This window comes from Marmota monax, unplaced genomic scaffold (genome assembly GCF_021218885.2).
Source record: "Marmota monax isolate L192 unplaced genomic scaffold, Marmota_monax_Labrador192_F-V1.1 WCK01_AAM20220418_F8-fsc01580, whole genome shotgun sequence".
Taxonomy (NCBI): Eukaryota; Metazoa; Chordata; class Mammalia; order Rodentia; family Sciuridae; genus Marmota; species Marmota monax.
Genome location: NW_026692784.1, coordinates 1 through 26,480, shown reverse-complemented (window position 1 = coordinate 26,480; position 26,480 = coordinate 1). Strand labels below are relative to the sequence as shown.

Below are 26,480 nucleotides of genomic sequence, written 5' to 3'. Positions count from 1 at the left end.
GAAGGGGTTGGGCACCGCCTACCGCCCGGCTGTCGGCGACTTGCCTGGCGGGAGGGACGCAAGCCAAAGTTACGGGTGCCGGATCCCGCAGCTCATGGGTCATGGAGCCCGGGCCCGCCGCGTCCCCCGGGCCTTCCCGCTCCTTCAAAGAGGAGCTGCTCTGCGCCGTCTGCTACGACCCCTTCCGCGATGCGGTGACGCTGCACTGTGGCCACAACTTCTGCCGCGGGTGCGTGAGCCGCTGCTGGGAAGTGCAAGTGGCGCCCACCTGCCCCGTGTGCAAGGACCGGGCGTCACCCGCCGACCTGCGCACCAACCACACCCTGAACAACCTGGTGGAGAAGCTGCTGCGCGAGGAGGCCGAGGGCGCGCGCTGGACAGGCCCGCGATCCCCGCGCCTCTGCCGCTTGCACCGCGGCCAGTTGAGTCTCTTCTGCCTCGAGGACAAGGAGCTGCTCTGCTGCTCATGCCAGGCCGACCCCCGCCACCGGGGACATCGCATGCAGCCAGTGAAGGACACTGCCCACGACTTTCGGGTAAGAGTGGCGGTGAGCGCCCAGTGATCCAGCGCACTCGTAGTGGCCGGGGCTGGACCGCATCCCTGCACCCGGGCTCCGCCCTCCAGCCTGCTAGCGCTGCGCGTGCTCAGGCCTCCCGGGCTCCCCGCTCCAGCTCCGGGGCTTCCTCAAGACCCCCACCGCGAATGTGGTTATCTGTTGGGTCTGCCTTCTTCAAGGCCGGCCCAGGATGGGTCAGAGAGTGCAAACAGGAAGTGGGAGACAGGGTCAGCGACCTTCTCCAGACAGCCCCGCCCCTTTCTGAGCGGCGGTGGCCAGGTCCCTCTGAGCTGCACCAGTGTGGGTAACGCCCACGAACCCTCAGTTTAGAAGTGGGAGAGGAGCCCAGGACCTGGCAAGGGATGTAGAGCCTTAAGGTTTCCGCAGCTCAGTCACCGTCCTCAGCTGATCCCAAAGTTTGTGTAACTGCGGGGAGAGGCCCTTGGCTCAGGCCCACTGGTTGATTCTCTATCATTCTTTTAGCATCTTAACGCGGAGAGTTCCAATAGCTGTGGAGCTATTAGCCAGGGGAAGGAGTGAGGGAAGGTATGTGGCAGAGACAGTAGTGTCTGGAAGGGTCTGGAAGTGGGGAAACCTGACTTTCCAGGCACCTAGAGAATTTCAGTGGTTACAACGGGATGGAGATGCAGATGGAGCCTTGTGTCAGGCCAGTGGGCCCTCAGGGTGATGCCTGAGAGGCAGGGAATGGTCTAGTCCAGGGCAGCTGAGGACAGTGCAAGCAGAGCCTGGCCACCTGACTCAGGATGCGACTCATTCATTTACCAGACAAACGTGAGCTGAGGGCCTCCTGTGTGCCAGAACCTGTTCTGGGTGCTCAGGTCCCAGAGATAGCCCCTTATCTTATGAAGTTCATGTTTTAGAGGGGGAAGTCAGGAGTTAGTAGACAAGACATGGTTCTGCATGGTTGGACATACGTGGTGGTTCTGGGGGGAGCAGTATGGGATCCCCCCTCCCATTCCACTGCCATGTGAGAAGGAGCTAGGTCAAAAGCCCTGCTGGCTGTGGGGAGCCCTGTGGGATTCTCAGACTGGGGGGTGGGGGGGGGTGGGGGTTGTGATGAGATAGTATGTTTTAGAAAAAAGTTCACTTTGGCCACCATCTAAGGATGAAGCAAAACTAAAAATCATGAGGGTGGATACTTGTTGAGTACTTGCTATATGTTAGATTCTCTTAAGCATGTGCATGTTAGCAAATGTAATGCTCACAAACGTTCAACAAGGCTGGGTGTGTTAGTTTTCTATCATTGACACAGTAAACTGGCACGAACACAGTGGTTTAAAACAGCATAAGTTGATTGTAGTTCTAGAGGTCAGAAGGCCCAAATTCAAGCTGTCTGCACAGCTGCATTCCTTATGGAGGTTTCAGGGGAGAACATGTTTCCTTGTCTTCTCCATCTTTAGGGAGCATGACTCTGACTTCTGCTTCAGTTATCTTATTACCTTCCTTGGCTGACTACCACCTCTCTCATAAGGCCCTCGTGATTACAGTGGACCCACTCAGATGATCCAAAGAAATCTCCCCGTATCAAGATCCTTAATTCCGTCATCTGCAGAATCCCTTTTGCCGTAACATTCATGGTTGTAGTGATTAGAACTTGGGCTTTGCAGGATTGTGGAGCATTTCAGCTTGCTGTAGGTAGTAGCGTTATCCCTACCTTACAGTGTAATGAGGTACAGTATAAAGACAGTCTCAGTTTAAGTAACTGCCAAAGTCACAGAGCTAGTAGCTAGACTTCCCCTGGGCCTAGTTTGGTCCCTGCTCTGGTCATGGGCTTTGAGAGAGCCTTCTCTCAGTGCTGCTGGTGCTCTGATCCCAGAGCTGTGGGCAGCCAACTGTGTTTGGATAAGCAGGCATCTGGGTGGCTGTTGATCATTGTCAATGTGCGGAGAGCAGATAGGTTGAACACCTGCAATGTGCTGGGCACAGTGTGTCCAGCAGAATACAGTCCAGTCCTAGAGACCCTGCCTGGATGAAGTTGACAGGCACAGTTGAATACTCTCACTAATAATTGAAGTTTCAGTGAAGGATGGGACATTCTAAGAGGAAGGCCTGCTTTTCTCGTCTGTTGAGTCATGGGAAGGAACCTCTGAAGATCTGATTTCACAAGACCTGAAGGCCCAGAGGAGTAAGGGAAGGCCAGTAGCAGTAGTGGGGGCATTGGGTGGGGCCTGCAGTGACCGAAGGACATTCTACATGAGGAATGAAGAAGTTTGGGACAGATCCCACAGGGCATCCAAGGACATGTTAAAGAGTTTGCCTGGTGTGAGATATGACCAGAAGGACTTAGGAAATTTTGGAATATAATGGAAATGTTTAAACAGAGCTCTGGAAAGAATACAAGTGCTTGGGGGACCTTAGGAAGTCCTGGAGCGCAGTGTTTCTCAAACCTGAACAACGTGCCTGCTCTTCTTAAAGGAAAAAGTGTTCCAACAGTGTGGCTTAAATATGTTACCATGTAGGTACACACAAGCACAAAACATATAAATTGCTCTTGCCTATATCACAGATATGCAATAAACCAAAGGAAGTTGCCAGATTAAGTCCAAGCAAAATTAGGATCTATACAATTCCAGTTAAAATATTAATTATAAGATTTTATTTTGCTGAAACTAAATCTTTACTCTTGGCAGAGATCCTTTTGATTGATTCTCTTTACTGTGTTCCAAGTGCTGGCTTGATTCAGGAGTCAAAAGCTTCCCTGTTTGAAGAACTCAGAAACTCAAACTCAGGTGATGCACATGGCACATGGTTGGCCAGCTTACAGCACCCATACACTCTCTACCTGCTGAATGTACTGCTCTTCCCTCGTTAGGCCAAGACCATGACACTCATACAGACTAGTGCCATTTACACATGCTGGTGCTGATGTTGTAGGAACCAAGAGCATGTGTCACACTGTGTATGAGGTAACTCAAGATGGGCTTATCTTGGTGGGTTTTGTTTTGTTCATCATTCAGCGAAAACACTAACTCAGAATTCTCTTAGACTACTTGCAAATCCACAAAATACTCAGACACAGACCCTTCCAGGGGACTGTGAAGATAGTTACATTTACTAATGAGAAAATGGAAACTTGGGAAAATTCATGCACTTTTTGCAGCTTTGGGGTAAACATGGTAAAATTCTGGGGTCAGAACTCAAGTTTAGTGTTTTTAATACCAGACCCACTCCAAACTCTCTCCGAGGCCCAGGCCTCTAACTGCCTTGTCTGGACCCCTTTCTTATACATGCCTCTGGACTTTGATGTCGGTCCGAAGCCTTGGTCCCCTGCCTGGGGCTACCTTCTCAGAATCAGCCTGAGAAGTGTCAACCGAGGGATTCCAGTTACTCTTAGCCACATTCAGGGGTCTCCCCACCATGGTTTGCATGTGGTTCTCCTCTCCAAAAATTCAGGTTGACATTTAATCCCCATTGCAAGGTATTAAGAGGGTAGAAACTTAATGTGACTGGTGTTTAGAGGTGGAGCCTTTGAGTAGGATTAGATAGGAGTGTCAGAGCCCCCACCATCCTGGTGGCTTTATGAGAAAGGAAGAAACAGGATTCACATGCACTTCCTGTTTCCCACTGTGTGATGCCCTCACCCATACTGGAACTCAGCTATTCTGGAAGACTATCACCAGACATGGCCCTAAGTCTCAGCTCAGAACTCTGAGCCAGAATCAGCCTGTTTCCTAATAGCTTGTCCTATGCTGTTGTATTACTGCAAACAGAAAATGGACTAAGACATTCCCCTTCTAGTTCTTTCTACCCTTTCCTAACTATTCACTACTTTCTGGGTCCTCAGCTTTCAATTCAAGCCTGGCAGATCCCTTGTTGCAATAGAGGATGGTCATTGCCTCCTTGTTAAGCCTGCGCCCCCGGCAGAGAGGGAGTCTCAATTGCCCACTGTGGCTCCTGAGTGAAGAGGTCCCAGCAGTAGGCACCATGGTAAACACCTATTTTGTGATGAGTCTGCATATCAAGGGGGAAGAAAGATCTGGAAAACAAATTGGAGTTGGATAAGGATGAGATCTAGATGAGGTTATCTTAGCATTTATGCTGTACATTAAGAAACCTGGAACATCTGGTAAGAGAATTAAATTTCTTGGCTCACAAGTGTTACTTATTGGTACTAAGAGCTAGACCTTGCAGCACATACTGTGTGCCTGCCTGCTTCTCAGCCCTTGACATGCACTGATTTGTCAACCCATGAGCTCCATAGTGATATCCCTCTTATCAGGTAGGAAACTGGTATTAAGTCATTAGCACTGTCCCTGCTACATGTAGATGCTCCATAAATGTTGATGGTAATTTACCAGTACTATTATTAGAATCATTATTATTTTTATTAGAATTAATCTCATATTAGTAATATTAGATTATTATTATTAGAATATTTACTATTTTTCCAAAAGAAAATTTATGTAAAGGTTTCTCACAATGTAGATGAAAATGTAGGAATCCAACCTAAAATTCACAGTGTTCTTCAGGGAGTCCAGAAAGTTCAGAAGCAATAATTAAAATTTAAAAAACAAAAACTACTGAAGAGATAAATATTTGAATTTGACAATTAAAGTCTGTCACATGATCTAAGCAATATGAGAATGTCAGGAGAAGGAGGGGTCTGGAGGGAGTGTTTAGAGAAGGCCTTAGGGGAAATAACTTCATTTGATGGGAAATGAGGGGGTCAGACCCCCTAAGGTTAGTGACTTCAGACCAGTACAGTCTGGAAAATTTCAAAGGGAGACTGTGGTCCCTCCGCCTGTCTTATCCCCACAGCTCAGGGACTCAGAGCTCAGCCTGGACCAGTCCCAGGCTGAGCAGGATGCCCTTCTGTGCTGTATTATGGCCAGCTTGAGAGACAACAGGCCCCTCTACCTCCTCAGCCCTGTTCCCTGTACCAGGCATAGGACAAGGGAGCTGGGCTACAGGACTTCTGAAGGCCCTTAGCATTATAAAGAAATGATTTGAGATCAGGACTAACATTCAGCTGTGCCCCAGGGGCTTGGCATGGACCAGGTTCAGTAAATGCTGTTTTCATGGTCTTGTCAAAGTGGAATTCCAGTTATAAATGTCGTGTTTGTCCTCCCTGTCTGGCCTCCAGTCCTAACTTGCCTCCCTGCCTCCTTCTCATTCCCCACATCAGGCCAAGTGTAGAAACATGGAGTACACACTGCGGGAGAAAGCCAAGGCCTTCTGGGCCATGCGACGCTCCTACGAGGCCATCGCCAAGCACAATCAGGTGAGTGCTTGGACCCAGCGTGCAGCCAGGGAGAAGCAGGGGAGGGTTGGCCTTGGCTCTGTTGATGCCGCCCATGGGCTAGCTGTGGACTTGGAAGTCTCATACAGCCTTGCTCTCAGCTGCTGACTGGGCTACACTGCCTCACTGAAGACCTGGGCATGGCACGCCAGCAGCACAGGCATGGCCTAAGAAGCCACCCGTGCCATTGCACTGTCATTTAAGAATAACCTCACTGTGTGCTGCATTTCGCCATTCACTCCGTGCAGGCCCCCGCCGACTGGGCTCCTGTGATTCCTGGTGTCCTTTCAGTGCCCGTGTCCACTCCACCACAGCCCTGTTCCCTGTCTCTGAACCACACATGTCCATAGAACTCCACCTGCATTGCTGCGCCTCCTTCCTGGCCTGCTCCCTGCTTCTGTTCTTGGTTTTCTGTTCTTTGTTCTGTTCTTTCCACTCTCTGAGCACTCCAGTGGTCTTTTGGAAAAGCACATCGCTGTGCCATTCCTCTGCTTAAAATCACTAGTGTAGTTCTGTGCCCCAGACTGCGGTCCAGACTCCTTCCCACGGCCAAGGCTATCGTCTGCCCCTTGCCTGCCCCAAGTTCATCTGCTGTTCTGTGGCTTGGTGCTCTGTGCTTCTGCCACTTCTGTGGCCTTCTCTGTCCCTTAAATGAGCTAAAGCTGTTCCCCTGGCCCTATAGTCAAAGATGCCTTTAAAATTTCAGCTTACACGTCCCTTGGGAAGCTTTCCCTGCTGCTACCCAGACTAGCCCTTCCCTTTTACCCTGCTTCAGGTCTCCCTCATTTTCTTCAAGACACTTCATTATCTTGTTGTTTTCTAGTTTGTCCCCTGTCATCAAAATACAAGGAAAGTGAGCACATTCCCAATGTCTGGAAGTTCTGGGCACCTGTAGGGGGCCAGTAATGAGCTTGTGGCTGGTTCCATAGCTAGATGTTAGGAGGCTTCCCTGAGCCCAGTCCTTGGCCACTCAGGCACTGTAGGGACTTCAGGGGAGTGCCCAGCAGCCCGAACCAGGTGTGTCAGCTGTGGCTCAGATGAGTGCAGCTTGGTGGTAATTACTAGAAGCAGTCATCTCTCAGAAGGTGAGAGACCAGAGCCAGGGGCAGCGAGACAGTCAGAAACCAGCCTGTCTGAAGCTGGAGGAGCAGAGCAGGAGTCAGGGCTGTGAAATACAGAGGCCAGGGCAGTAAGCTGCAGGCTGACCTTGGAAATCCAACCCTGTGTCTACATGCAGATCCCTCAGCCCCCACCAAACTCATGCACTCACCTGTAGAAAGAAATTCCCTCTTCCTAGGATTTTTGTGAAACTTTGAGATAAGGAAATGCATCTGAGTGCCCACAGAGAGAGGCCATTCAACGTTTGTGATGTTTTGGAGACCAAGAAGCTGAGTTGACAGAGTGACACCATTTGATCATCTTAGGTCAGAGCCATGAGTACAGACCGAGATTCCAGTCCACAAATGAGATTGCAGCCTGCCGTTTCTGGAGGACACCGTTTGTGGTGTTCTTCTGGTGCTGTCATGGAGTCATCAGGCTTCATTTCTGCCCTGTAACCCATGTCGTCATGGCCAAAGCTGTTTGGCTGGCTTTGTGTGTAAACAAATAATAAAGGGAGACACAGAGACGAGGTGCAGAGGCAGGGAAGGTGTCCAAGTGGCCACATTTATTTATACCAATAGGTTACGTTTGGTCATCAGTACCATAACTACATTATTGTTTAGAGTATCAGTAAGGTTGCTTATTCTGCAGTTAAATTTTACAGTTATAGTATGCAATGTAGGAGCTTTGTGCAGTTCTCAAGAAAGTCCATTGTCTGAAGTTACTGTTAGGCGGGCAGCTCCAGGAGCAGCAGAGCTTGGTGAAACATTGTAGTTATCTAGCAAATAATTTATTCCAAGGAACTATGTGCCTGCAATCAAGGTCGAGGTTTGATGAGCCTCTAACACAGAGGCTTCTCAGGGCGTTGCCATACCAGCTAGACATTGCATATATGTTAGCTATATTTAAGAGAGATTGCAGGGCATTCTAAAGGTGGGAAACAAGGTGCCTGTTACCCCCCAGGAGTTTGCTCACCAGGGGAATGCTTCCCTGTACATTTCCATGATCAGAATACCTAGATTTGTGGGTGTGGGGCTGGACTGGGGGGAAGTGGGGGTGCATCCATCTCTCCATGCCAGGCAGCAGAGAGCTCTTAGGCTTCTTGTGGAGGCCAGGGTTCTTAAGGTGGTCAGGTTGAGGCCTCCAGAGTTCTAGCTGGATGGGTGCTTTTCCTGTAAATTCTCTGAATCCAAGTCACTGAGTATACATTCTGTCGTTTACCCCTTTACCATGAGGCTGTCCCTGCCAGTGTGACAGTGGCTGGAGTTGCCTCAGCTCTTGCAGAGTTTTCCTCTTTGCTCCATCCTTCCTTGTCCTGTGTGAGAAGAATCAGTAGATTCCATTCTTCCTAGGAGGTCTGTTCTCGTTTGCCCATCTTTTCACAGTATGGATTTCTTCTGTGAATGATGTGAATGCCAATTCATGTCCTTTTTTTGTTCTTGGAATATTTGTCTTTTCTCCCATTGGATTTTTGGAGTGCTTTGTATATTAAGACTAATACTAGTTTGTTGAATACATTGCAAACATTTTTCCCAGTTTGTCATTTCTTTTTCAATGAATTATTTTCAGGGTTTTTTTTTTTGGGGGGGGGTCATTTATACAGTAATCATTTTGGAATTACATGCTTGTATTTAACCCTGCTTATAAGGTCTTGCCATTTAAAGCTTATCTTTTATGTACATTCATGTATCTCATTGTTTGAGTCTTTTTTGTTTCATATTATGCTAAGCAATTTCTTTCTTATTCTCAGGCAAGAAGTATTTCTTTGCTTTTTCTCTGAGTATTTGCATGGTTTGGGTCTCATTTTCTTAATATTTTTTGTGATTATGATTTAGAATGTCCACATTTTTATGGTTGAGTGTTAAATATTTCCCACTGTTTTAGTAAACCCTCTGGATCAGACATATTTAAGGGCAAAAGATTTGAAGGCAAACAAGTTTTAAAAATTGTTGCTATTTGAAATAATTCACTTCTGTCACACAGGGTTTTCCATGCTATTGAGAACCCAAATGAGATACAGACTGTTGTGTGTGAGGAGGTTACAGGACTAGGGTTATCATCAATAAGCAGTGATTTCTTTTTTTTTTTTTTTTAAAGAGGGTCTCACTAAGCTGCTTAGGGCCTTGCTGAGTTGCTGAGGCTGGTCTTGAACTTGAAACCCTCCTGCCTCAGTGTTCCAAATCACTGGGATTGCAGGCGTGCACCACCGTGCTTGACCAGTGATTTCTAAAAAATTATCAAAACAGCTTCTATGCCCTCCCATTTGAAATTTAAACTTATAAATTTGTGCTAGTCAAGTCTTGCGTCGATGCTTCATCTCTAGGGTTCTACATAGGATTCTTTCTGAAAGTCTGAAGGTCACCAGCTTGGGGACAGCAGAGGCTCCCCAGGTCTGAGTCACTGACTCTGCTCTCTGCTGCAGGTGGAGGCTGCGTGGCTGGAAGGCCGCATCCGGCAGGAGTTCGACAAGCTCCGTGAGTTCCTGAGGGTGGAGGAGCAGGCTGTTCTGGACGCTGTGGCCCAGGAGACCAGGCAGAAGCAGCTCCTGGCTGATGAGAAGATGAAGCAACTCACAGAAGAGACGGAGGTGCTGGCCCACGAGATTGAGCGGCTGCAGATGGAACTGAAGGAAGACGACATCTCTTTTCTCATGGTGAGGAGCGCGGCCGCTGCGTTCTGTGATGGGGACGGATGTTCAGGGACCAGAGAACCATGGTCACCAGCCCCGCCATGCCAGTCTTCCTGTGGCCTCCTGGCTTTGGTCCTGAGGGATGTCATCGGTGTGCTGCTAATCAGAGGCCACAGGCGTGACGGGGTGGCGTTTCCAGCCTCTTCTCTCCCCTGCCCTCCCTCTCTCTCGCTCCCCCTGTTCTCTTTGCTTTTGTGCCATCCTTGGTTTCTTCTCTCTCTACCCCTAGTAAACGGGGTCTTTCAAAATCAGATTTTTTTAATATTTAAATATGGCTTGTTCTCTCTTAAGAATGATTCCATTCTCACTTAAAAAAACAAATGCCGTTGAGTTTATTTTTTTCTCACTTTGGTTGATTGCATCGTTGGGCCCCGCAGAGAAGTTTCTGTAACTTGAAGGCTGGTTTGTAAATCAGGATGATCAGGAGGACACGCTATCCTCTTCACCACCGACAGCTCACCTTCTGGAATGGCGGGTGGGGGTGGGTGGCAAATACTGTGTTCCAGCAGTGTGTCCCATCCTGGGGAGGACCTTTGTGGGTTGACCATCTCATGTCAAGCCATGATATGCCTTTTCATCAGAGGGCCCTGATTATAGAATCACTCAATGGATTTAAATTGGTTCTTTCCTTGAAGATTCTGCTAAGGAAATCTTCATCCTGCCAATGATTTTGGTTTGTGATTTTGTTTTTCTAAATAACAGCTTTATTGAGATACAATTTACATACTGCACTGTGTAAATCACCCATTTTTGTTGTTGTTATTTAGCTTTTTAAAAGATAGGATCTCACTCTTGCTTTGGCTGGCTTCAAATTGCTGGGCTCGAGTGATCTTCTTGCTTCCCGAATAATTGGAACTACAGCCCCACACCACTACACCCAGCTTGTCACTTATTTAAAACATACAGTTCATTGATTTCAGCCCTGTACAATTGTGCAACCATCATGACAGTCTGTATTTCAGATCATTTCATCCACCCAAAAAGAAGCTCCAAATCCTTTAGCACTCACTCTCCTATCCCTCCTGTCCTGGTGCCTTTCAGCCACCAATCTCTCTTGTCTACCTAATTTGCCTATTCTACACATTTCACATAAATGGAGTCATATAATATGTATCTTTTGTGACTGGTTTCTTTCACGCAGCATATTTTGAAACTTCATCCATGTCTTAGCATCTAATAGTTCTTTCCTTGTTATGGTCGAATGATACTATTCCATTGTATATTACATTTTATTTGTTCATCAATTTGTGATTATTTGGGTTGTTTCTACTTTTTGCTCTTGTAGGTAATGGGGCTATGGGCTATAAACATTCATATACCAGGGTTTTGGTTTGTTTTGTACTGGGGGTGGAACCCAGGGTGCTTTTACCACTGAGCTACATCCCTAGTGCTTGTTTTTTTTTTTTTTTTTTTTTCAATCTTGAGACAGAGTCTGGCTGACTTGCTTGAGGTCTAAGTTGCTGAGGCTGGCCTTGAACTTGTGATCCTGTCTCAGCCTCCCAAGTCACTGGGATGACAGGCACACGCCACCACACCCAGCTAATGTACCAGTTATATGCACATGTTTTCATTTCTCTTGGATGTTGCTAGCTTCTTTGGTAACTCTGACCCTTTGAAGAACTGCCAGATTCTTTTGCAAGGCAAGTGCACTGTTTTATATTCCCATCAGCGGTGAATAATGATTCTACTTTCTCTACATCCTTGCCAACTCTTTATATATATATTTTATAAGTAGCCATCCCATTGAGTTTGAAGTGGTATCTCATTATTTTGATTTGCATTTCATGATGGCTAACGATATTTAGCATCTTTTCATGTGCTTATTGGTCATTTGTAGATCTTCTTTGGAGAAGTATCAATTCTACTTTTTTATCCATTTTTTAATTAGGTTGTTTCTTTGTCAGTTGTAAAAATTCTTTGTGTTCTAGGCACAAGTTCTTTCTCAGCCTATATTTAGGCTTTTGATGTATTTTATGTCATTTTTTTTAATATGGCATAAAGTTAGGGTCCACCTTTATTCTTTGACATGTTATTGTGTACTTTAACAATTTTTACAATTTGTTGGAAAGACCATTCCTCTCTTAAATGATTTTGCTGCCCTCATAGATAATTGGCTGACAGTGAATGTGAGGGTTTACTTCTGGACTTTCAGTTCTGTTCCTTCCATTGATCTCCCCGTCTGCCCACATGTTAGTCCTGCACTGTCTTGACTACTGTTGCTCTATAATAAGCTGTGAAATTGGGGAGTGTGAGTCCTCCAACTTTACTCTTCTTTTTAAAGATTATTTGGCTCTTTGGGGTTCCTTGAATTTCCATATGAAATTTAGAATCAGTTTCTACAAAGAAAGTACCTGGGATTTTGAAAGGAATTCTGCTGAATACCTAGATCAGCTTGAGGAGAATGGATGTCTTAACAATATTAAGTCTTCTGATCCATGAACATGGGGTGCATGGCTCCTCTTGAGGTCAGAAACTTACTATGCTTTCTCTGTGTCTGTGTCTGTGTCTTTCAGAAACACAAGAGCCGAAAGCGCCGGTAAGTTGCCAAGTCTGGTGGAGGGGAGGGGAAGAGCAGGCAGAAACACCAAAGGTGCAAAATCCAGTGGCTTCAGGGCCAGGCAGGTAACGCAGCCAGCTGATGGGATCCACAGGGAGTGGTGGGGACTGCCAGATGGAGAGACTTTTCTTTGAGGCTCTTCGATTCTGGCTGGCATGGAGGGTCTCCAGCCACTGTGAGGGGAGGGAGAGCAGCATGCATCGACTCATGCTTCTCAGTGGCCTTCTAACATTTAGACATCTTTCTTGACCAGCCTCCTCCCTCTGAGAGCTTCAGGACAGGCCCTTGGCCTGCACACTCGTGTGCCTTGATGGCTTTGGGTTCTCTGGGATGAATAATTAAGAACTATGTCCCTGTCTGAGCTGTCCAAAGATAAAAGAGAGGGCTTTGGGAAGTAGGGGAAGTAGTGAGTTCCCTGTCATTAGAGGTGCTCAAGCAAAGGACTGAGACCTCTTGGTTTTGTTGGAGTAGAGCACTGTTAAGGTCCCTTCCAATTTGTTACACATCCCATAAGCAGATGTGTAAGTGTGATTTCTGTCCACAAGGATGGCAGCCGTGTTGGAGAACCTCCTATTTCTATCTCTCCCAGCTGGGGCGGGATGAGCCCTCCTACTGAATCCTGAAGGGTGTGGCAGCTCAGTCGGTTCCTGGACCAATCCAGGTTTGTCTTGGGGAAGGCGACCAGGAAACCTAGGCCTGAGGCAAGGGAGCAAGGCCTGTTGCCCATTTCCAGTGAACCCAGATCAGCCCAGGTGCTTTGCCCCAACTGCACCCACCATGCCCAGTCCTCCTTCCACAGGCTCTTCTGCACCGTGGAGCCGGAGCCCATCCAGCCCGGCATGCTCATCAACCCCTGCCGGTACCTGGACTCCCTGCAGTACCGCGTGTGGAAGAAGATGATCAGTTCCATCAAATCTGGTAAAGGGGTGCAGGGAGGTGTTCGCGCCCAGGGAAAGTACTTCATGCTAGCTCAGAGCTGCCAAGCTCCACTCTGCCAGGCTCTGCCCATTCTCTCCACTGGCCTCCCAGCAGGCCCTTGACCCTGGTCATCTCCCTCCTGCCTGATGGCTGCAGCCCCTCCTGGCAGACCACCTTCCTATATACGCCCTGACCCTCTGTCCTCTTCAGAAAGAGAAATACTTCCTCTATTCAGAACTGTAACGTGTATAATGAAAGGCCTTCTCCGTCCAAGGTCACCAAAGGACCACACACAGGGTGCCTTAAATGACAGAAACCCATTCTCTCGTGGTTGTGAAGGCTAGATGCTCATGCTCAGGTGACAGCAGGGCTGTGGTCCTCTGAAACCTGAGGCAGGGACCCTCTGTGTCTCTTCTACCTTCTGGTGTTGGCTGGCAGGCCTGGCTGCCCTTGGCCTGTAGCTGCAGCACCTCACCCTCTGCCACATGGCTTTTCCCCTCATGTGTTGTCTCCATTCCCCTTTTTATAAGGGCACAGTCAAGGTGGGTTCAAGTTCCACCCTGCTCCAGTCTGACTTCGTCTTAACTGTATTTATAGTAACGCCCATTTCCAAATAAAGGCACATTCTGGGCCACTGGGTGGGGGCTAGGATTTCCACATACCTTTTGGCGGATACATTTGAACCCATGATTCCCATCAACCCAGGGCAACTAGAACTGAGGTGGTCATTTTGGGGCCCTGGGGACACCACCTGGTGTGGCAGGTGGGAGAGGATCAGGTTTGCTGACTGCCCCCCTTCTGCCCTCAGTGCCCTTCAGCTTCGATCCCAACACTGCAGCAGGCTGGCTCTCGGTGTCTGATGACCTCACCAGCGTCACCAACCATGGCTACCGCGTGCAGGTGGAAAACCCAGAGCGCTTCTCCTCAGCACCCTGCCTGCTGGGCTCCTGCACCTTCTCTCAGGGCTCCCATGCTTGGGAGGTGGCCCTGGGTGACCTGCAGAGCTGGCGGGTGGGTGTGGTGCGGGTGCAGCCAGATACAGGTGCAGAAGGCCACTCACACAGCTGCTACCATGACACACGCTCTGGCTTCTGGTACGTGTGCCGCACGCAGGGTGTGGAGGGGGACCACTGTGTGACCTCGGACCCGGCCACCTCGCCCCTGGTCCTGGCCATCCCGCGCCGCCTACGTGTGGAGCTGGAGTGCGAAGAGGGCGAGCTGTCCTTCTATGATGCTGAACATAACTGCCACCTATACACCTTCCATGCACGCTTCGGGGAGGTGCGGCCCTACTTTTACCTTGGGGGTGCGCGGGGTGATGGGCCCCCTGAGCCCTTGAGCATCTGCCCCTTGCGCATCACTATAAAGGAAGAGCTGGACATCTGAACTGGCCCAGGCCTGCTGGATGCTGTGCCGTGGGCTTGCTTGATTCCTGCCTCTTCCTGAAGCCCACCCCCGGCCTCAGCACCTCTGCCCACTACCTTTTGAGGTGCCAGCATCCTCTGCCATTCCGTCTTGCCTTTTTCTGTGACTCTAGGCCCTATGCCTCGTCTTTATTTTTGGTCCCTTCTCTGCTCAGTTAAAAGCCATCCAGGAAGTACCTCACTGGGTCCAGGCTCTACCCAGGGTGTGAATTTTTAAGTCCTCATTTGAGAATTTCTGGAGAAAATGTTTACTTCTAGAACAGGCCTGTTTTAAAATGTAGGTTTTATTATTTTCCAGGTATGGTTAAACCAACTAATCAGGAGATGACTGCTGTTGGAAAGAGTCTGTCACTCATTTCCCAGCCATGCCACATGGAGCCACACAGGAAAGCACTAGGGTCAGTCAAGATGCAAAGGGAAAGAGGGGAAGGTGCTGGCAAAGCCTGTGTTGTGGTTTTCCTGGGAAGGAATGGGTGGGGCAGCATAGACCAGGTGGACGCTCACCAGTCTTGAGTAGTTGCAGTGGGTGGGTTCTGGCGTGTGAGGACAGCTCCTGGTTTCTTGCACCTGCCTTAGGATGATTAGGACAGGAGATGTTGACTTGGCAGAGAGCCTGCTACAGGAAGTGGTGAGATTCCATGGTCTAGGTTGGCTGGACTCACGGGACAGGCAGCCTTCAGGCCCGTTGGCTGTCTAGGGATTGGCTAGCTTAGGAGCTGCAGTCACTCCAGTACCGGAACATCAGGAATTCAGCAAATAAGCAAACAGTGCAGGGCTCAGCTTAGCTACTGCTTTATGTTACTAATTTAAAACTTGCACAGATCTTCCTGGGGGTCCTGTAAGGTAGGAGGCAAAGCTGCCCATCCCTATCCTTCAACTCCAGTTTATCTGGTTGTACATCTAGAGCTAATCTCCTCTGAACCAAGAGCTCCTGAGCACTTAACAAACTTAAAATCATGCTGTGCACCTGTTCCCTCGCTGGGCCTCACTTTCCTCATCTGTACAATAGACAGTGGGACTAGAAGACCATGTCCTTCTATAATTCTGTGGGGTGAGTTCCTCTGGTGAAAGTATGAGAAGGGAAGGGAAGAGGTGCCCTCTCCAGTTAGGAAGAAAGGAAGGGTGTGATCCAAGGGAGGCCGTTCGGAAGACAGGTGCTGTGCAGTGGGAAGGAAGGCAGTGTCCCTCGTCCTCACTGCTGCGTGTCACTGACCTCAGCTGGCTTGCTCCCTGTTGGGTTTCATTCCTGTTTCTCCTCTCCACTGTAAACCTCCACCTTTCCTTTCTCATGCCTGCAAATGCTTTCTAATTTCCAGCTCACTGTGTCCTGGGAACTGGCAACATGGAAGGAGATACTGTCCCGTGGGTACCGTGTTATAGTTAGGGGCACGTTCCAGCCTGGATTCCCCACTTCATAACAGCTGATGTTCTAAACAGCAATTAGGAGTCCTGGTTATAAGTGTGTTGTGCACATTGGTTATGTAACTAGTGGGGAGGGACCAGGTGTGACATGCCACTGGGGCCAGCTTGGCAGTTGGCAAATGAGCTCACTTGTGTCAGATTCTCAGGCCCACCCCCCACCCCCCCCCCAAAAAAAAAAAGCTCTATGCACTTTGGGACCCAAGCAGTTGTGAGTGTGTGTGCTCTGCTGGGGTTTAACCTGTCAAGTACAGATTCTGTATGATCAGCCTGACTTGTTGGTTAGAATAAATGTTTAAAACTATTTTCACCCAAGCTATTACGAGGTTTTTTTTTTTAAGATATAGGATAATTTGGATAGCCTAGGCCTCCTTTTCAAAGAAATAAAAATGATGTGCTTTTTCTTTTGACATTATTTCTTTCGGTGTTCTTGTAAGCCAGAGTTTTTCCATGTTGTAGTATGTATTCTTATTGTAATATTCCGTTGTATGAAATGATGTACTGTGTTTTATTGTTCGCCAATTGATGGGTATTTGGCCTGTTTCCACGTTTTGTTGGTTTTGAGTAGTGCTGCTGGGAACATCTGTGTACAGATTTTTCTGTGGATCTGTCTCTCTTTCTCTTTGGTGTCCACCTAGGCATAGACATGCTGTGTCTTATGGTGACTCTTCTTAACCTTTTGAGGAACCGCCAAGCTGCTTTCCGATGCAGCCTTTGACTCCCACCAGCAGTGTGTGCAGATTCCGGGTGCACAGCACCCTTGTCAGCACTGTGATCTGTGTTCTGACTTAGCCCTCCTGTGACGGTGAAGTGGTATGGCTTTGGCTTTGATTTGTATTTCCTTGATGCTGATACCGAGTAGCTTTTTCATGTGCTTATTGGCCATTTGTATATCTGTTTGGGGGAACTGTCTTCAGAGCCTTTCCCCATTTTTAGCTGGGTTGTCTTTTTGTTGAGTTGTAAGGGTTCTCTATGTATTCTAGAGACTAGTCCCTTTGTCAGATATAGAACTTATAAACTTTCCTCTTCATTTTAGGTGTGTCCATTCACGTTCTTGGTGACATCCTTTGAAACCCCCAGTTTTTTAATTTGGATATTGTCCAGTCTGGTATTTTTTTTTTTTTTTTCGGTTGCTTACAGATCTTAGGAATCCTACTTTTGACACTACCCTTAAGACCATCTGGCCTTGGTTCTGGATATGCTCATGGTAAGGTGGCTATCCTGTTGGCAGCGAGCCCCTCTCCAAGGGTCTTCCTTGAATACTCTCCCACCTGTACCTCTTACTCCTCATTCCGGCATCCACCCTGGAGGCAGCAGCCCCCTGTACACTGCCTGTCTTATTCTCCTTTTGAATCCATCTATGTGCTGCCACCAGATGCACCATCCTTTGGTCTCCAGTGGCCACCCAGAGTGGCCCCCACTCCTGACCTGCTCATGTGCATTTCTGCAATGCAGCTTTCGGAGCTCACTGTGGCTGGACTGTGTTCTACTGGGTGTCCTGGCTCCATCTCACATGGCTCCAGGCACACCAGGCTGTCACACACGCTGCCTGGTACTCACAGGGCCATTTGTATCATAGTGACCTGCTGTTGGTTACTCGGACTGTTCTGGTTATATTTGCTGCACCACCTGTGTGCTGATGTCTCAGGTACACTTCTTACCTGCCTGGGCTTATGTCCTCATCTGCAGATCTTCCCTAACCCCTAATTGTGTGCCCTTTAGATGGGAGCCCGGGGAGCAGACTTGTGAGTGCCAAGGCAAATAGCAGGAGAGTCCCCTCTGGCTCCTTGAACTTGCTCATTGGCACCAGTGATCACTTGGTCATAACTCAGTGTGTAATAGCCATTTTCTTCCTTCTTGCTTCTGAAGGGTGAAGTTTTGGCAGAATGGGATTGTTGTTGGTTAACTATCAAAACAGTGGCAGTCTGGTGAGCCCCATGGTTAGTGATGGTGCCCGGCAGGAGTGTTCCCAATACCTTAGATATTAACAGAACTCTCCCCAGTAGGCTTCTGCCCACTTTGCTTCTGTTGTTATAGATCCTGCCCAGGGTTCCTGGGCTGCTATTGCGTGTTGCACCTCCTGCTGGAAGGCACCTGACTATATTCTCTGCTTAAGTGTAGGGACTACATCATTATCACCTTTGCTATCCTAGGTCCAGGGATGTCCCAGGCCACAGTAGGTGGTTCTTGTGTGGATGCATCATGTCAATGATGGGTCATAAAAACAAAGTAGGAGCAAGATAATAATGGGGCTGAAAAATTCTGATTAGCATCTTTCTGTGCCTTCTCTGTGTTTAGATATGTACTGTGTCACGGTGGCCGGCAGTGCCACTGCAATAGCGTGCACACAGGTTTGCAGCCTTGGAGCGGGGGCTGTACCACACAGCCCAGATGTGCAGTAGGCTGTGCCATTGAGGTTTGGTAAGCACACTCAGTGTTCACAGTGACAAAGTGGCTGAAGAGTGCACATCTCAGAACATATCTCTGTCACTAATCAACATGCAACCTTTTAGAGGTATGACCTGCAGGTCAGGCAAGCTGTCCTCAACTACTCCACAAAACAACTGGCAGCATTTGGTAAGGAACAAGGGTCAGGATCCTGGACCCAGATTCCAACCCTGCGATGGAGAAACTACCTGAGGCTTTTGGACATCTGCTGCAAGTAGAAAGAGGGTGACAGTACCTGCCTCAGGCTTCTCAGGGATCCAGTGAGGCAGACTTTGGAAAAATGCCGAGTATTCCACCCTAAACCTAGTATAGGCTTATTACTGTTGGCTAATTCTTCAGCAAGTGGGACGTTCTGCATGTTGAAATTATGATTCACAATCACGATGAATCCCAAAGAAAAGTGAGAAGCTGAGATGTGGAAGTTATGTTGGGAATGCTTACTTTCCTTCAGATTTTTGACAAGAGTATGTCTATACAACTTAACATTTGTGAAAAAGTTTCAATAACATGGAAAAGTAGTTGTAATAACCAAGAAAAGTAGGTTTCAGAGTTAAACATACAGACCTGGAATGCACTTACAAAAAAAGGCAAGCAGTAATTTGCCTTTAATTTGTGTGTGTGTGTGTGTGCGTGTGTGTGTGGCGCGTGTGCACGTACATGTGTGCTTGTGTATGTTTGATAATCTGTTTACATGGCAATAAACCCAAAGGTACAAAATGTACTAGAACAATCTCACACCTCTGCACATTCAGCTCTCCTAGTAGGCAGTCCCTCCTATCTGTTTTTCATCTTTACAGAGAGATTCTGTGTATGGCACATAGTCTACAAGAGTATTCTGCCCCTCCCTGCCCAGCACACTATAATTAAAATGCAGATTGTCCCATACTGTATCTGTAAGCAACCCAGCATGAGGAGAAAACTCCAAGCATGTTATTAAAATAGTTTTACCTTCTCAAGGGGGAGGTTTGTCTGGGATGTTTTCATGCACTCAGTTCAATTGGTGGATTTTGGTTTTTGTTTAAATATTGCATTATAATTGGTGTCTAAAACCAAGAGGAGAAAAGCTAAATGGAAACCTTAAACCTAAGACTTCAACGTAGTTTTTTAAAAATCTCTATCCTCCCAAAGGTGTCCATTGGCTAAAAGGCTGGATATGGTGTTGGACGCCCAGAGTTCAAACTGACCACCACTGTGACCCTGGGGGGAGACAACCCCTCTGCTTCTTGGTGTCATCATGTGGAAAAGACCTAAGAGTTCCTGTCTCTTAAGGTGGTTATAGACTTTAAGGGAGCACGTGTGTAAAACTCTGGAAGTTGGACAAATATTGACAGCTGAGTTCACTATCGTTACACCTGGCCCTGGTCCTCACATAGCTGCGAAGCTTTGGTAGAGCATTGAACTTCTGTAAACAGGGCAACTTGGACACTTGCATGTTTTTCCCCAGGTCCACCCGTGTCATTGGCAAGGGCTATGTGTCCCAAAGAAGAGAAGACAGCTGCCTACAGTCTTCAAGAATCTGGGTGTGGTACCAGAGGCTTTGCCTCATGTTTTGAGCCTGGAGAAAAAGAGTCATAATGTTTTGGGCATAGCAGAAGATTCTAGAGAGGAGCAGATCTTTACAAATCATAAAATTAGTCATTGTATCATGCACAATGAAATTGTGTTGTCATGTTCCAAAATGGTTCATGTAGCTGTATGCATGAAGATGATGTCAAATACTGACTCATGCCCAGTGAAGGTGATCTTAATGATAGTGATGTGGATTGGACAAAGACAATCGTTAGTGATGGGAGAAGCTGAGCTTATTAATATTCCCTTCAGGATTTCAGAAAGAACAGAACTTTGTGCCCCGGCCTGTCCCACTTTCTCCTTCCAACAGTAACCAGAGGGTGGGAAGACAGGTCAGTAAGGACTGAGTCTGATGGCAAGGGAAGCCTTCCTGCTCTGGGGTGTTGTTTGTCCTTGTTTGTGGGTGTTGCTCCGGTGGGTTTCCTTTGCCAGGGAGCAGGCTGGGGAAGATGGGAGATTTGGTTTCTATGGATACTGGCTGGCTGGGATTTGCATAATGTAGTGCAGAGAACAGACAGTCTGGGAACACTGTAGACCAGGGAGGAACACAGAGGCACATGGAAATGAGTTGGAGGGCCAGGGTAGCCAGACTCCATTCAACCCTGTTCTAGGGAAGGAAGTCTGTCCCTTGCTGCTCCCTGAACAGCAGCAGCATGGAGCCTGAGGAAGGAGGGAGGCATGTGAACAGCGCCCCCCACAGGGCATGGCACACACTGGGCTCAACCAATCCAGGGCTTTTCTGCTTCCTCCCCTGAACTCCACTGTTGGCAAAGACTGCTCTTCCATGACCACCTACTGTGTGGACCTCCAGTTTACTCAAGAGGCATTCCAAGTATGTTCTATTTTAATCCTTGCTTCCAGCCAACCACCATGTGAGACAGATGCAGGAAGCTTATCAAAGCCCCATGAGTGATCCTTCATAGAGCCAGACCAAATCCATCTCCTGGAGTTAATATCCCCAGATCTCAGAGCACCTTCTAGGCTGTACGCCAGTAAATGTGGCCTAACTGGGACAATTCAGTTTGAGGGTCTGACCCTAGGTAGGGAGTGTGGGATAAAGAGGAGAGATGCTTTTGGAAATACTGGAGCAGGGTGGGATTCCAGGCCGTGTGGACAGAGTGCTCTAGGTGAGGAAGGTTGGGAGTGTGGTGGCTGCCAGGCTTCTGGCTTGAGTGACTGGTGGTGGCCACTGAGGTAGGGACTAGAGAGCAGGTGAGTTTGTGCTGTGCTTGTGGGACTTTCCGGTGGAAGCCTGGAGAAAGCCATTTGTCACAAGAGCACTGTAACTCAGGGTCTGGATGTGAGGGAATGGGGTCAGGAGTCATTGGCACATGGTCTTGTTGAGGCCACAGGAGTCTGGGCTCTCACATGGGAAGTTAAATAAAGAGATGGACAAAATCCTGGGGAGCAATGACCCTTTAAGAAGTGTGCCCAGGGTTTGGTTAGAGAAATAAATTGAGGGCAGAACGGGAACCCAAAGAAGGTGATGTGACAAGGAAAACAAAATGACAATAATGACAAAAACCATGTTGAAGGTAGAAGGGAGTGAGCTGTCGGAGAGCCGCGTGAGACGGAGCTGGGAGATACTTCACTGACTCCACTGTAAGGCTGTGTGTGTGGTGGGCGGCCCTGGTGCAGCTGCTCCCAATTCCAGTGAAGACAGATGAAAACCCCTGTCCCCCACAAAAGTGGCACATGTCCAACATATTGGCAGAAATTGGGAGGAATCCCCTAACTATAAAGCCATGGGAGATGGAGTTTTAACGCCCACCTGGAAACAGACCCATGCCCACTTCTGCATCCTGAGGAACGGGTGCTACTGAGGTTCTGACATTGGATTTTGGGGTTCCAGCAAGGTGGTGGTTTTTGTGCTGCGGAGTTGTATCTATAGGTTAGTCCTTGGAGTCTTCCCTGTGGCTCTCAGAGGGCTTGGTCTCAGCAGTGGGAATGAACAGGAAAGGACATCGACACCAGGTGACAGAGAAGCTTGCTGAGATTAATGTCTGTTGAGTGTAAACAAATGAAGCAAGCCCCAGGTTGAAAGTAAATTTGGGAAACAAAAATTTAGGTTGTGGAAGCCGGCCATTCTCCTCACCTGGAAGAGACCTCCCAGTGGTTGAGGTTAAGGTCCCAGCATCATTTTAATTGGGGGAGTTTCCATAAGTGTCCTAACTCTACTGATCCCATGCTATCTTTTTTAAAATCGTTTTTTCACTTTATCTGATACACAAAAGTTGTACCTATTTCTGAGCTGCCAGGTGATGTTCAATAGATGCAAGTCAGGGTAAGAATCTCTGTCTCCTCAAACATTTATCATTTATCATTTCTTTGTGGGGAAAACAGTCAAACTCCTTTCGTCTAGCTTTTTGAAATGGACATTATACATCATTGTTATCTGTGGCCACCCTACTATGCATGGCGCAGCAGAGCTTCTTGCTCCTGTCTGACCATGACTTAGTCCCCCTTGGCCAACCTCTCCCCAGCCTCTGGTAACCACCTTTCTACTTGTATGAGATCAACTTTTTGTCTGAACTGCTTTTTTAAGTGGTCAGGAATACTGTTTCCTTCTGTTTGTCTTGCTGTATCCATTCAGTTACTGCAAGCCCAAGAAAACGGTGGTCAGAGGAGAGGGAACCAACGATCACATCTAGCATCCTGGGAGGTATAACTTCTTCAAAGCAGTAGAACAAAGATAGGAAGAACCCTTACCAGTGTGCATGCAGGTCTGTAGCTTATAGCTGGCTATTTATGTTTTATTTATTAATTTTTTTTAGTTTTAGGTGAGTACAATATCTTTATTTTATTTTTTTGTGGTGATGAGGATCGAACCCAGTGCCTCACACGTGCTAGGCGAGCACTCCACCGCTGAGCCACAACCCAGCTCCTTATGTTTTATTCTAATCAGTCTGCTTTTTCATAGTTGTGAGAGCTGTAGACACAGAAGACCCCACCTCCAGACAGATCACCCTACTTGATGCTGAGCGGAGCTGGGAAGGTACTCGGCATCCAATGCCCTCAGCCCTATGCATGTCTTCATCCGATGGGTCCTACTGATGGCCAGTAGGTTTATCTTTTGGTAAACCAAACTCATTTTTATTCTTTTGCAAATAACTAAATTTTTGTTGTGTTGTTTGTGCCTCCTGGTTAGCAGAGTTTACTTTGTAAATTTTTTTTGAAGATAGAAGGGAATGAGCTGCTGAACATTCCAGACCCAAACCATAGAAGGCAAGTAAGAAATTCACTTACTTTACTTTTACAAGTAAAAGGCTGGTGGAGGGAGTGTCTAAAGAACTGTAACAAGCCAGAAACTGGGAAAGAACCATGAAGGCAAATTCAGGCAGCATTGCCAGAAGTTGGGAGAGGGGCTTTTCTTTTCTATTTAAGAAAGAAAAAAGATAGAAGGCAGAAAATAAAAATCAATTTCAAAAATCAGAACGGTGTGGAACTAAAATGATGGGTACAATTAGATTCAAATTCATGGGACACATTCCGAATTACAGGATACAAAGTAAATTCTAATAATCCAGGATGGCACAAACAAAACAACAAAAATTTAGTTTTTTTGCAAAAGAATAAAAATGAGTTTGGTTTACCAAAAGATAAATAAATGGGGATGAAGGCATAGAATCTTGAGCAAAGATTGTGAATCATTGGAATTTTATACCTAGACGAGTTTTGTGAAGACAAAAAGAAAAAAGATTTCAAATATGTAAAGGTTCAGAAAATAAAATCTCCAATGAACTGTACTTGGAATAATTTAACTTTGTCAAAAAATATTTCTCGGAAGAAATGATGTATACTGTTAAGTATAATTTAATAACAATGATCTGATTAGATAACTTCAGGTCATATTAACCAGACCCTGAACATTTGGAGGCAAGGAAATATAGAATTTCTAAACTACTTCACAAAGAAGAAAAGGGGTGGAAAGGACAAGAATTTTAAAAAAAAATTTTGTTTTATTCTGTACTTTGATGCTGAAACAAGTATTAACTGAGCATTTATTTTAAGGGAGTATTAAAACACTGAGAGACTTTTAAAATAGCACAGTTTACTTCCAAAACAGGAAAAAATATAAAAGAAAAAAGAGTACATGCATTAAGACTGACATCAAGTAAATAAAGATCCACAAAATAAAGTCATTGCTGCTATGCCAACAAATAAACATTTTTAAAATGGTCTTATTTAAAAACTAAGGTTCTCAATTTAGAGTTTTAAGACAAATTATAATCAACTGTTTACAAAAATACTTCATACTAAATGACCAAATGAACCACAGTAGCAAGAAATTTGGTTCTGAACAATACAAAGCCACACAGAAAGAAAACAGGATTGACAATAATTTCAGATAGGAATTCAAAGTGGGATATAAAAGGATTTTCTTATTTTTAAAAAAATTATTTTAATATATATTAAATATATATTTTGTATAAAATATAAATATTTGTATAAAATATATTTAATATATTTATTTTTATGTATTTATATTCATACTTATATAAATATGTATTTATATGATATATATATATATATATAGCTCAATGTCACATATGCACTGCAAACGTGCTGGTATAATTATTGCCAAGAAACTGAAGAGATCCAATTGAAAACATATTAGAACTACTGCAAAACTGGTAAAGTGAAGTCTAAATCATGTTTATTTATAAATTAATACTTTTTTTTCGGAGCCCAGTTTTTTATTTGATCTCTTCTTACATTTGAAAAACTCTTTTGATGATACATTTGACCTCCCAACAAGCCTCATAGGCTGGTGACCAGGCCTTTAGCATATGGGGGACATTCACAATCCAATCCAGAACAAGGCATAACTCTACCTATAATTTTGTTTCTAATATTAGGTTAAGTGACTTTCAATTTAATTTGGAGTAACAAGAAAAGAAAGCTAACCAAAATATTTTAGGTAAAATGACAATTTCACTAAACTTGTATTTAAGAAAATAATTCATACACTGGCACAAGAAAAATGTACAAAAGAGCCTCCCTTGTTCGTGACAGACCTAAAATAGGAGTGGAAAATAACCCAAATATCCACCAGTAGGGGAAGACTTAAGTGAATTATTACATATGACGGAACACTATGAAGCCACTTTAAGAAAACAAATTTAAGACATAAAGAAATGTTTTCTCGACTAAAGCCAAACATAAAACTCCAGCCGGTGCAATTCCAACCTTGTACAATCTTTCGTAGTAATATTGTTCTCCATGGAGGTTTGGGGACGGTTTGCTTATGCACAAGTTTTGTTTTCCTCTCCTTCCTCGCCCCCCCCCCAACTTCTTCCTTTGTCTTGTAAATGAGAAAGCCTTACAACTGCAGCCAGAAAAAGGTAACCTGTAGAAAACGTGAGTCACATTCAGCAATGAGGTGCCTTTTGGTGCCCTGCCACGGGTTTTGTTTTGACAACTGTGAGGCCAGGAGGGGAAACCTGAACACAAAAGCCAGGGGGAGGAAGCGCTGGGCTGCGTCCCAACAGAAAGAGGCCAAGCGCCAGGCAACAAAAGACAGCAGTCGCCTTCACTGATTAGGAATCAGGGTTTTGTCAGCAGGACCCAGGGTCACCCGCTGGAAAACAAGCAAGCGACAGCGGTGGCCTGAAAGCAACTGGTGAAGCTGCAACAGAAGGGCTAGGAGAGGACGCGAGGCCTGGAGGGGAGCCAGGCGGGGGCTGTGTGCACAACAAGCACGCCCAAGCCCCGAAGGTCCAGGTAAGTGGGACGCAGGAGCACGGAGTGGAGACGCAGCGTGCACAGAGGGACTCCCTTCTCCAGAGCCGAGCCACACTCTCCCCACCCCCCCCCCAACACCGAGGCATCTGGGACTTCCTAGGTAGGAACGCCACGATTGGCTGCTGCCACTGGCATGATGTCACTATCAGCCAATCTAAAGTCAGTGCTACGCCTAAGCTAAGGAGGTAGTTAGGGGTTAATTAACTCTTCCTAAACCCTGGAAGCCAGAAAAAAAGATGTCCCTCCTTTTTGACTTCTCTTTGCCTAGATAGAGAAGTGAGGAGTTAGAGATGGAAATAAAGCAAATAAGAACAAATGGTGCCAAGGTGTTGTAGATACAGGTACAGACATGGAGACACACACTCACACTTGGTGGGTAAATGTAATGGAGGTCTATTTAGAAATTTGTAAAAAGGTTGATCCAGAATTCCACTATATAGGGTAGTGTTTTAAAACATTTTGATGCAGTTTCTTCCTATATTTTAAAACTTAAAAGCGTAAGATTTTTCTGTAAATTAGATCACATTTTATTTCTTGTAGCCTTCTTTATTCATTTACTGTTAGAATTTTCCTTTGGCATTTAATAGTCTTCAACTGTAGGAGGCTTGCTGCTCATGCCTGCAATCTCAGCGGCTGGGGAGGGTGAGGCAGGACGATGGCAAATTCAAAGGCATTCTTGGCAAGAATGCGAGACCCTGTCTCAAAAATAAAAGAATGAGAAGGGCTAGGGATGTAGATCAGTGGTAGGGCACCTCTGGATTCAGTCCTCAGTACCAGAGGGAAGGAAGACTTC

The 26,480-nt window shown here is 46.5% G+C and overlaps 1 protein-coding gene across 4 annotated transcripts; it reads left to right on the top strand.

Moving 5' to 3' along the window:
• LOC124094905 (E3 ubiquitin-protein ligase TRIM35) lies at positions 1-24,080 on the top strand. 4 transcript variants are annotated; one of them, XR_006852371.2, is made up of 8 exons: positions 6-536; positions 5,704-5,799; positions 9,341-9,571; positions 12,121-12,143; positions 12,964-13,082; positions 13,891-14,363; positions 14,805-14,904; positions 15,823-24,080. XR_006852371.2 is itself a non-coding variant. In XM_046447907.2 (7 exons), the coding sequence occupies exons 1-7, from the start codon at positions 102-104 to the stop codon at positions 14,466-14,468; spliced, it is 1,269 nt and encodes a 422-aa protein (XP_046303863.1). In that variant the 5' UTR covers positions 6-101; the 3' UTR covers positions 14,469-24,080. The 4 variants fall into 4 exon arrangements, 3 of the variants coding, with proteins under 3 accessions (XP_046303861.1, XP_046303863.1, XP_046303862.1); XM_046447907.2 differs by having other exon boundaries at positions 13,891-13,982; positions 14,196-24,080; XM_046447906.2 differs by having other exon boundaries at positions 14,805-24,080.
• The last annotated feature ends 2,400 nt before the right edge of the window (positions 24,081-26,480 follow it).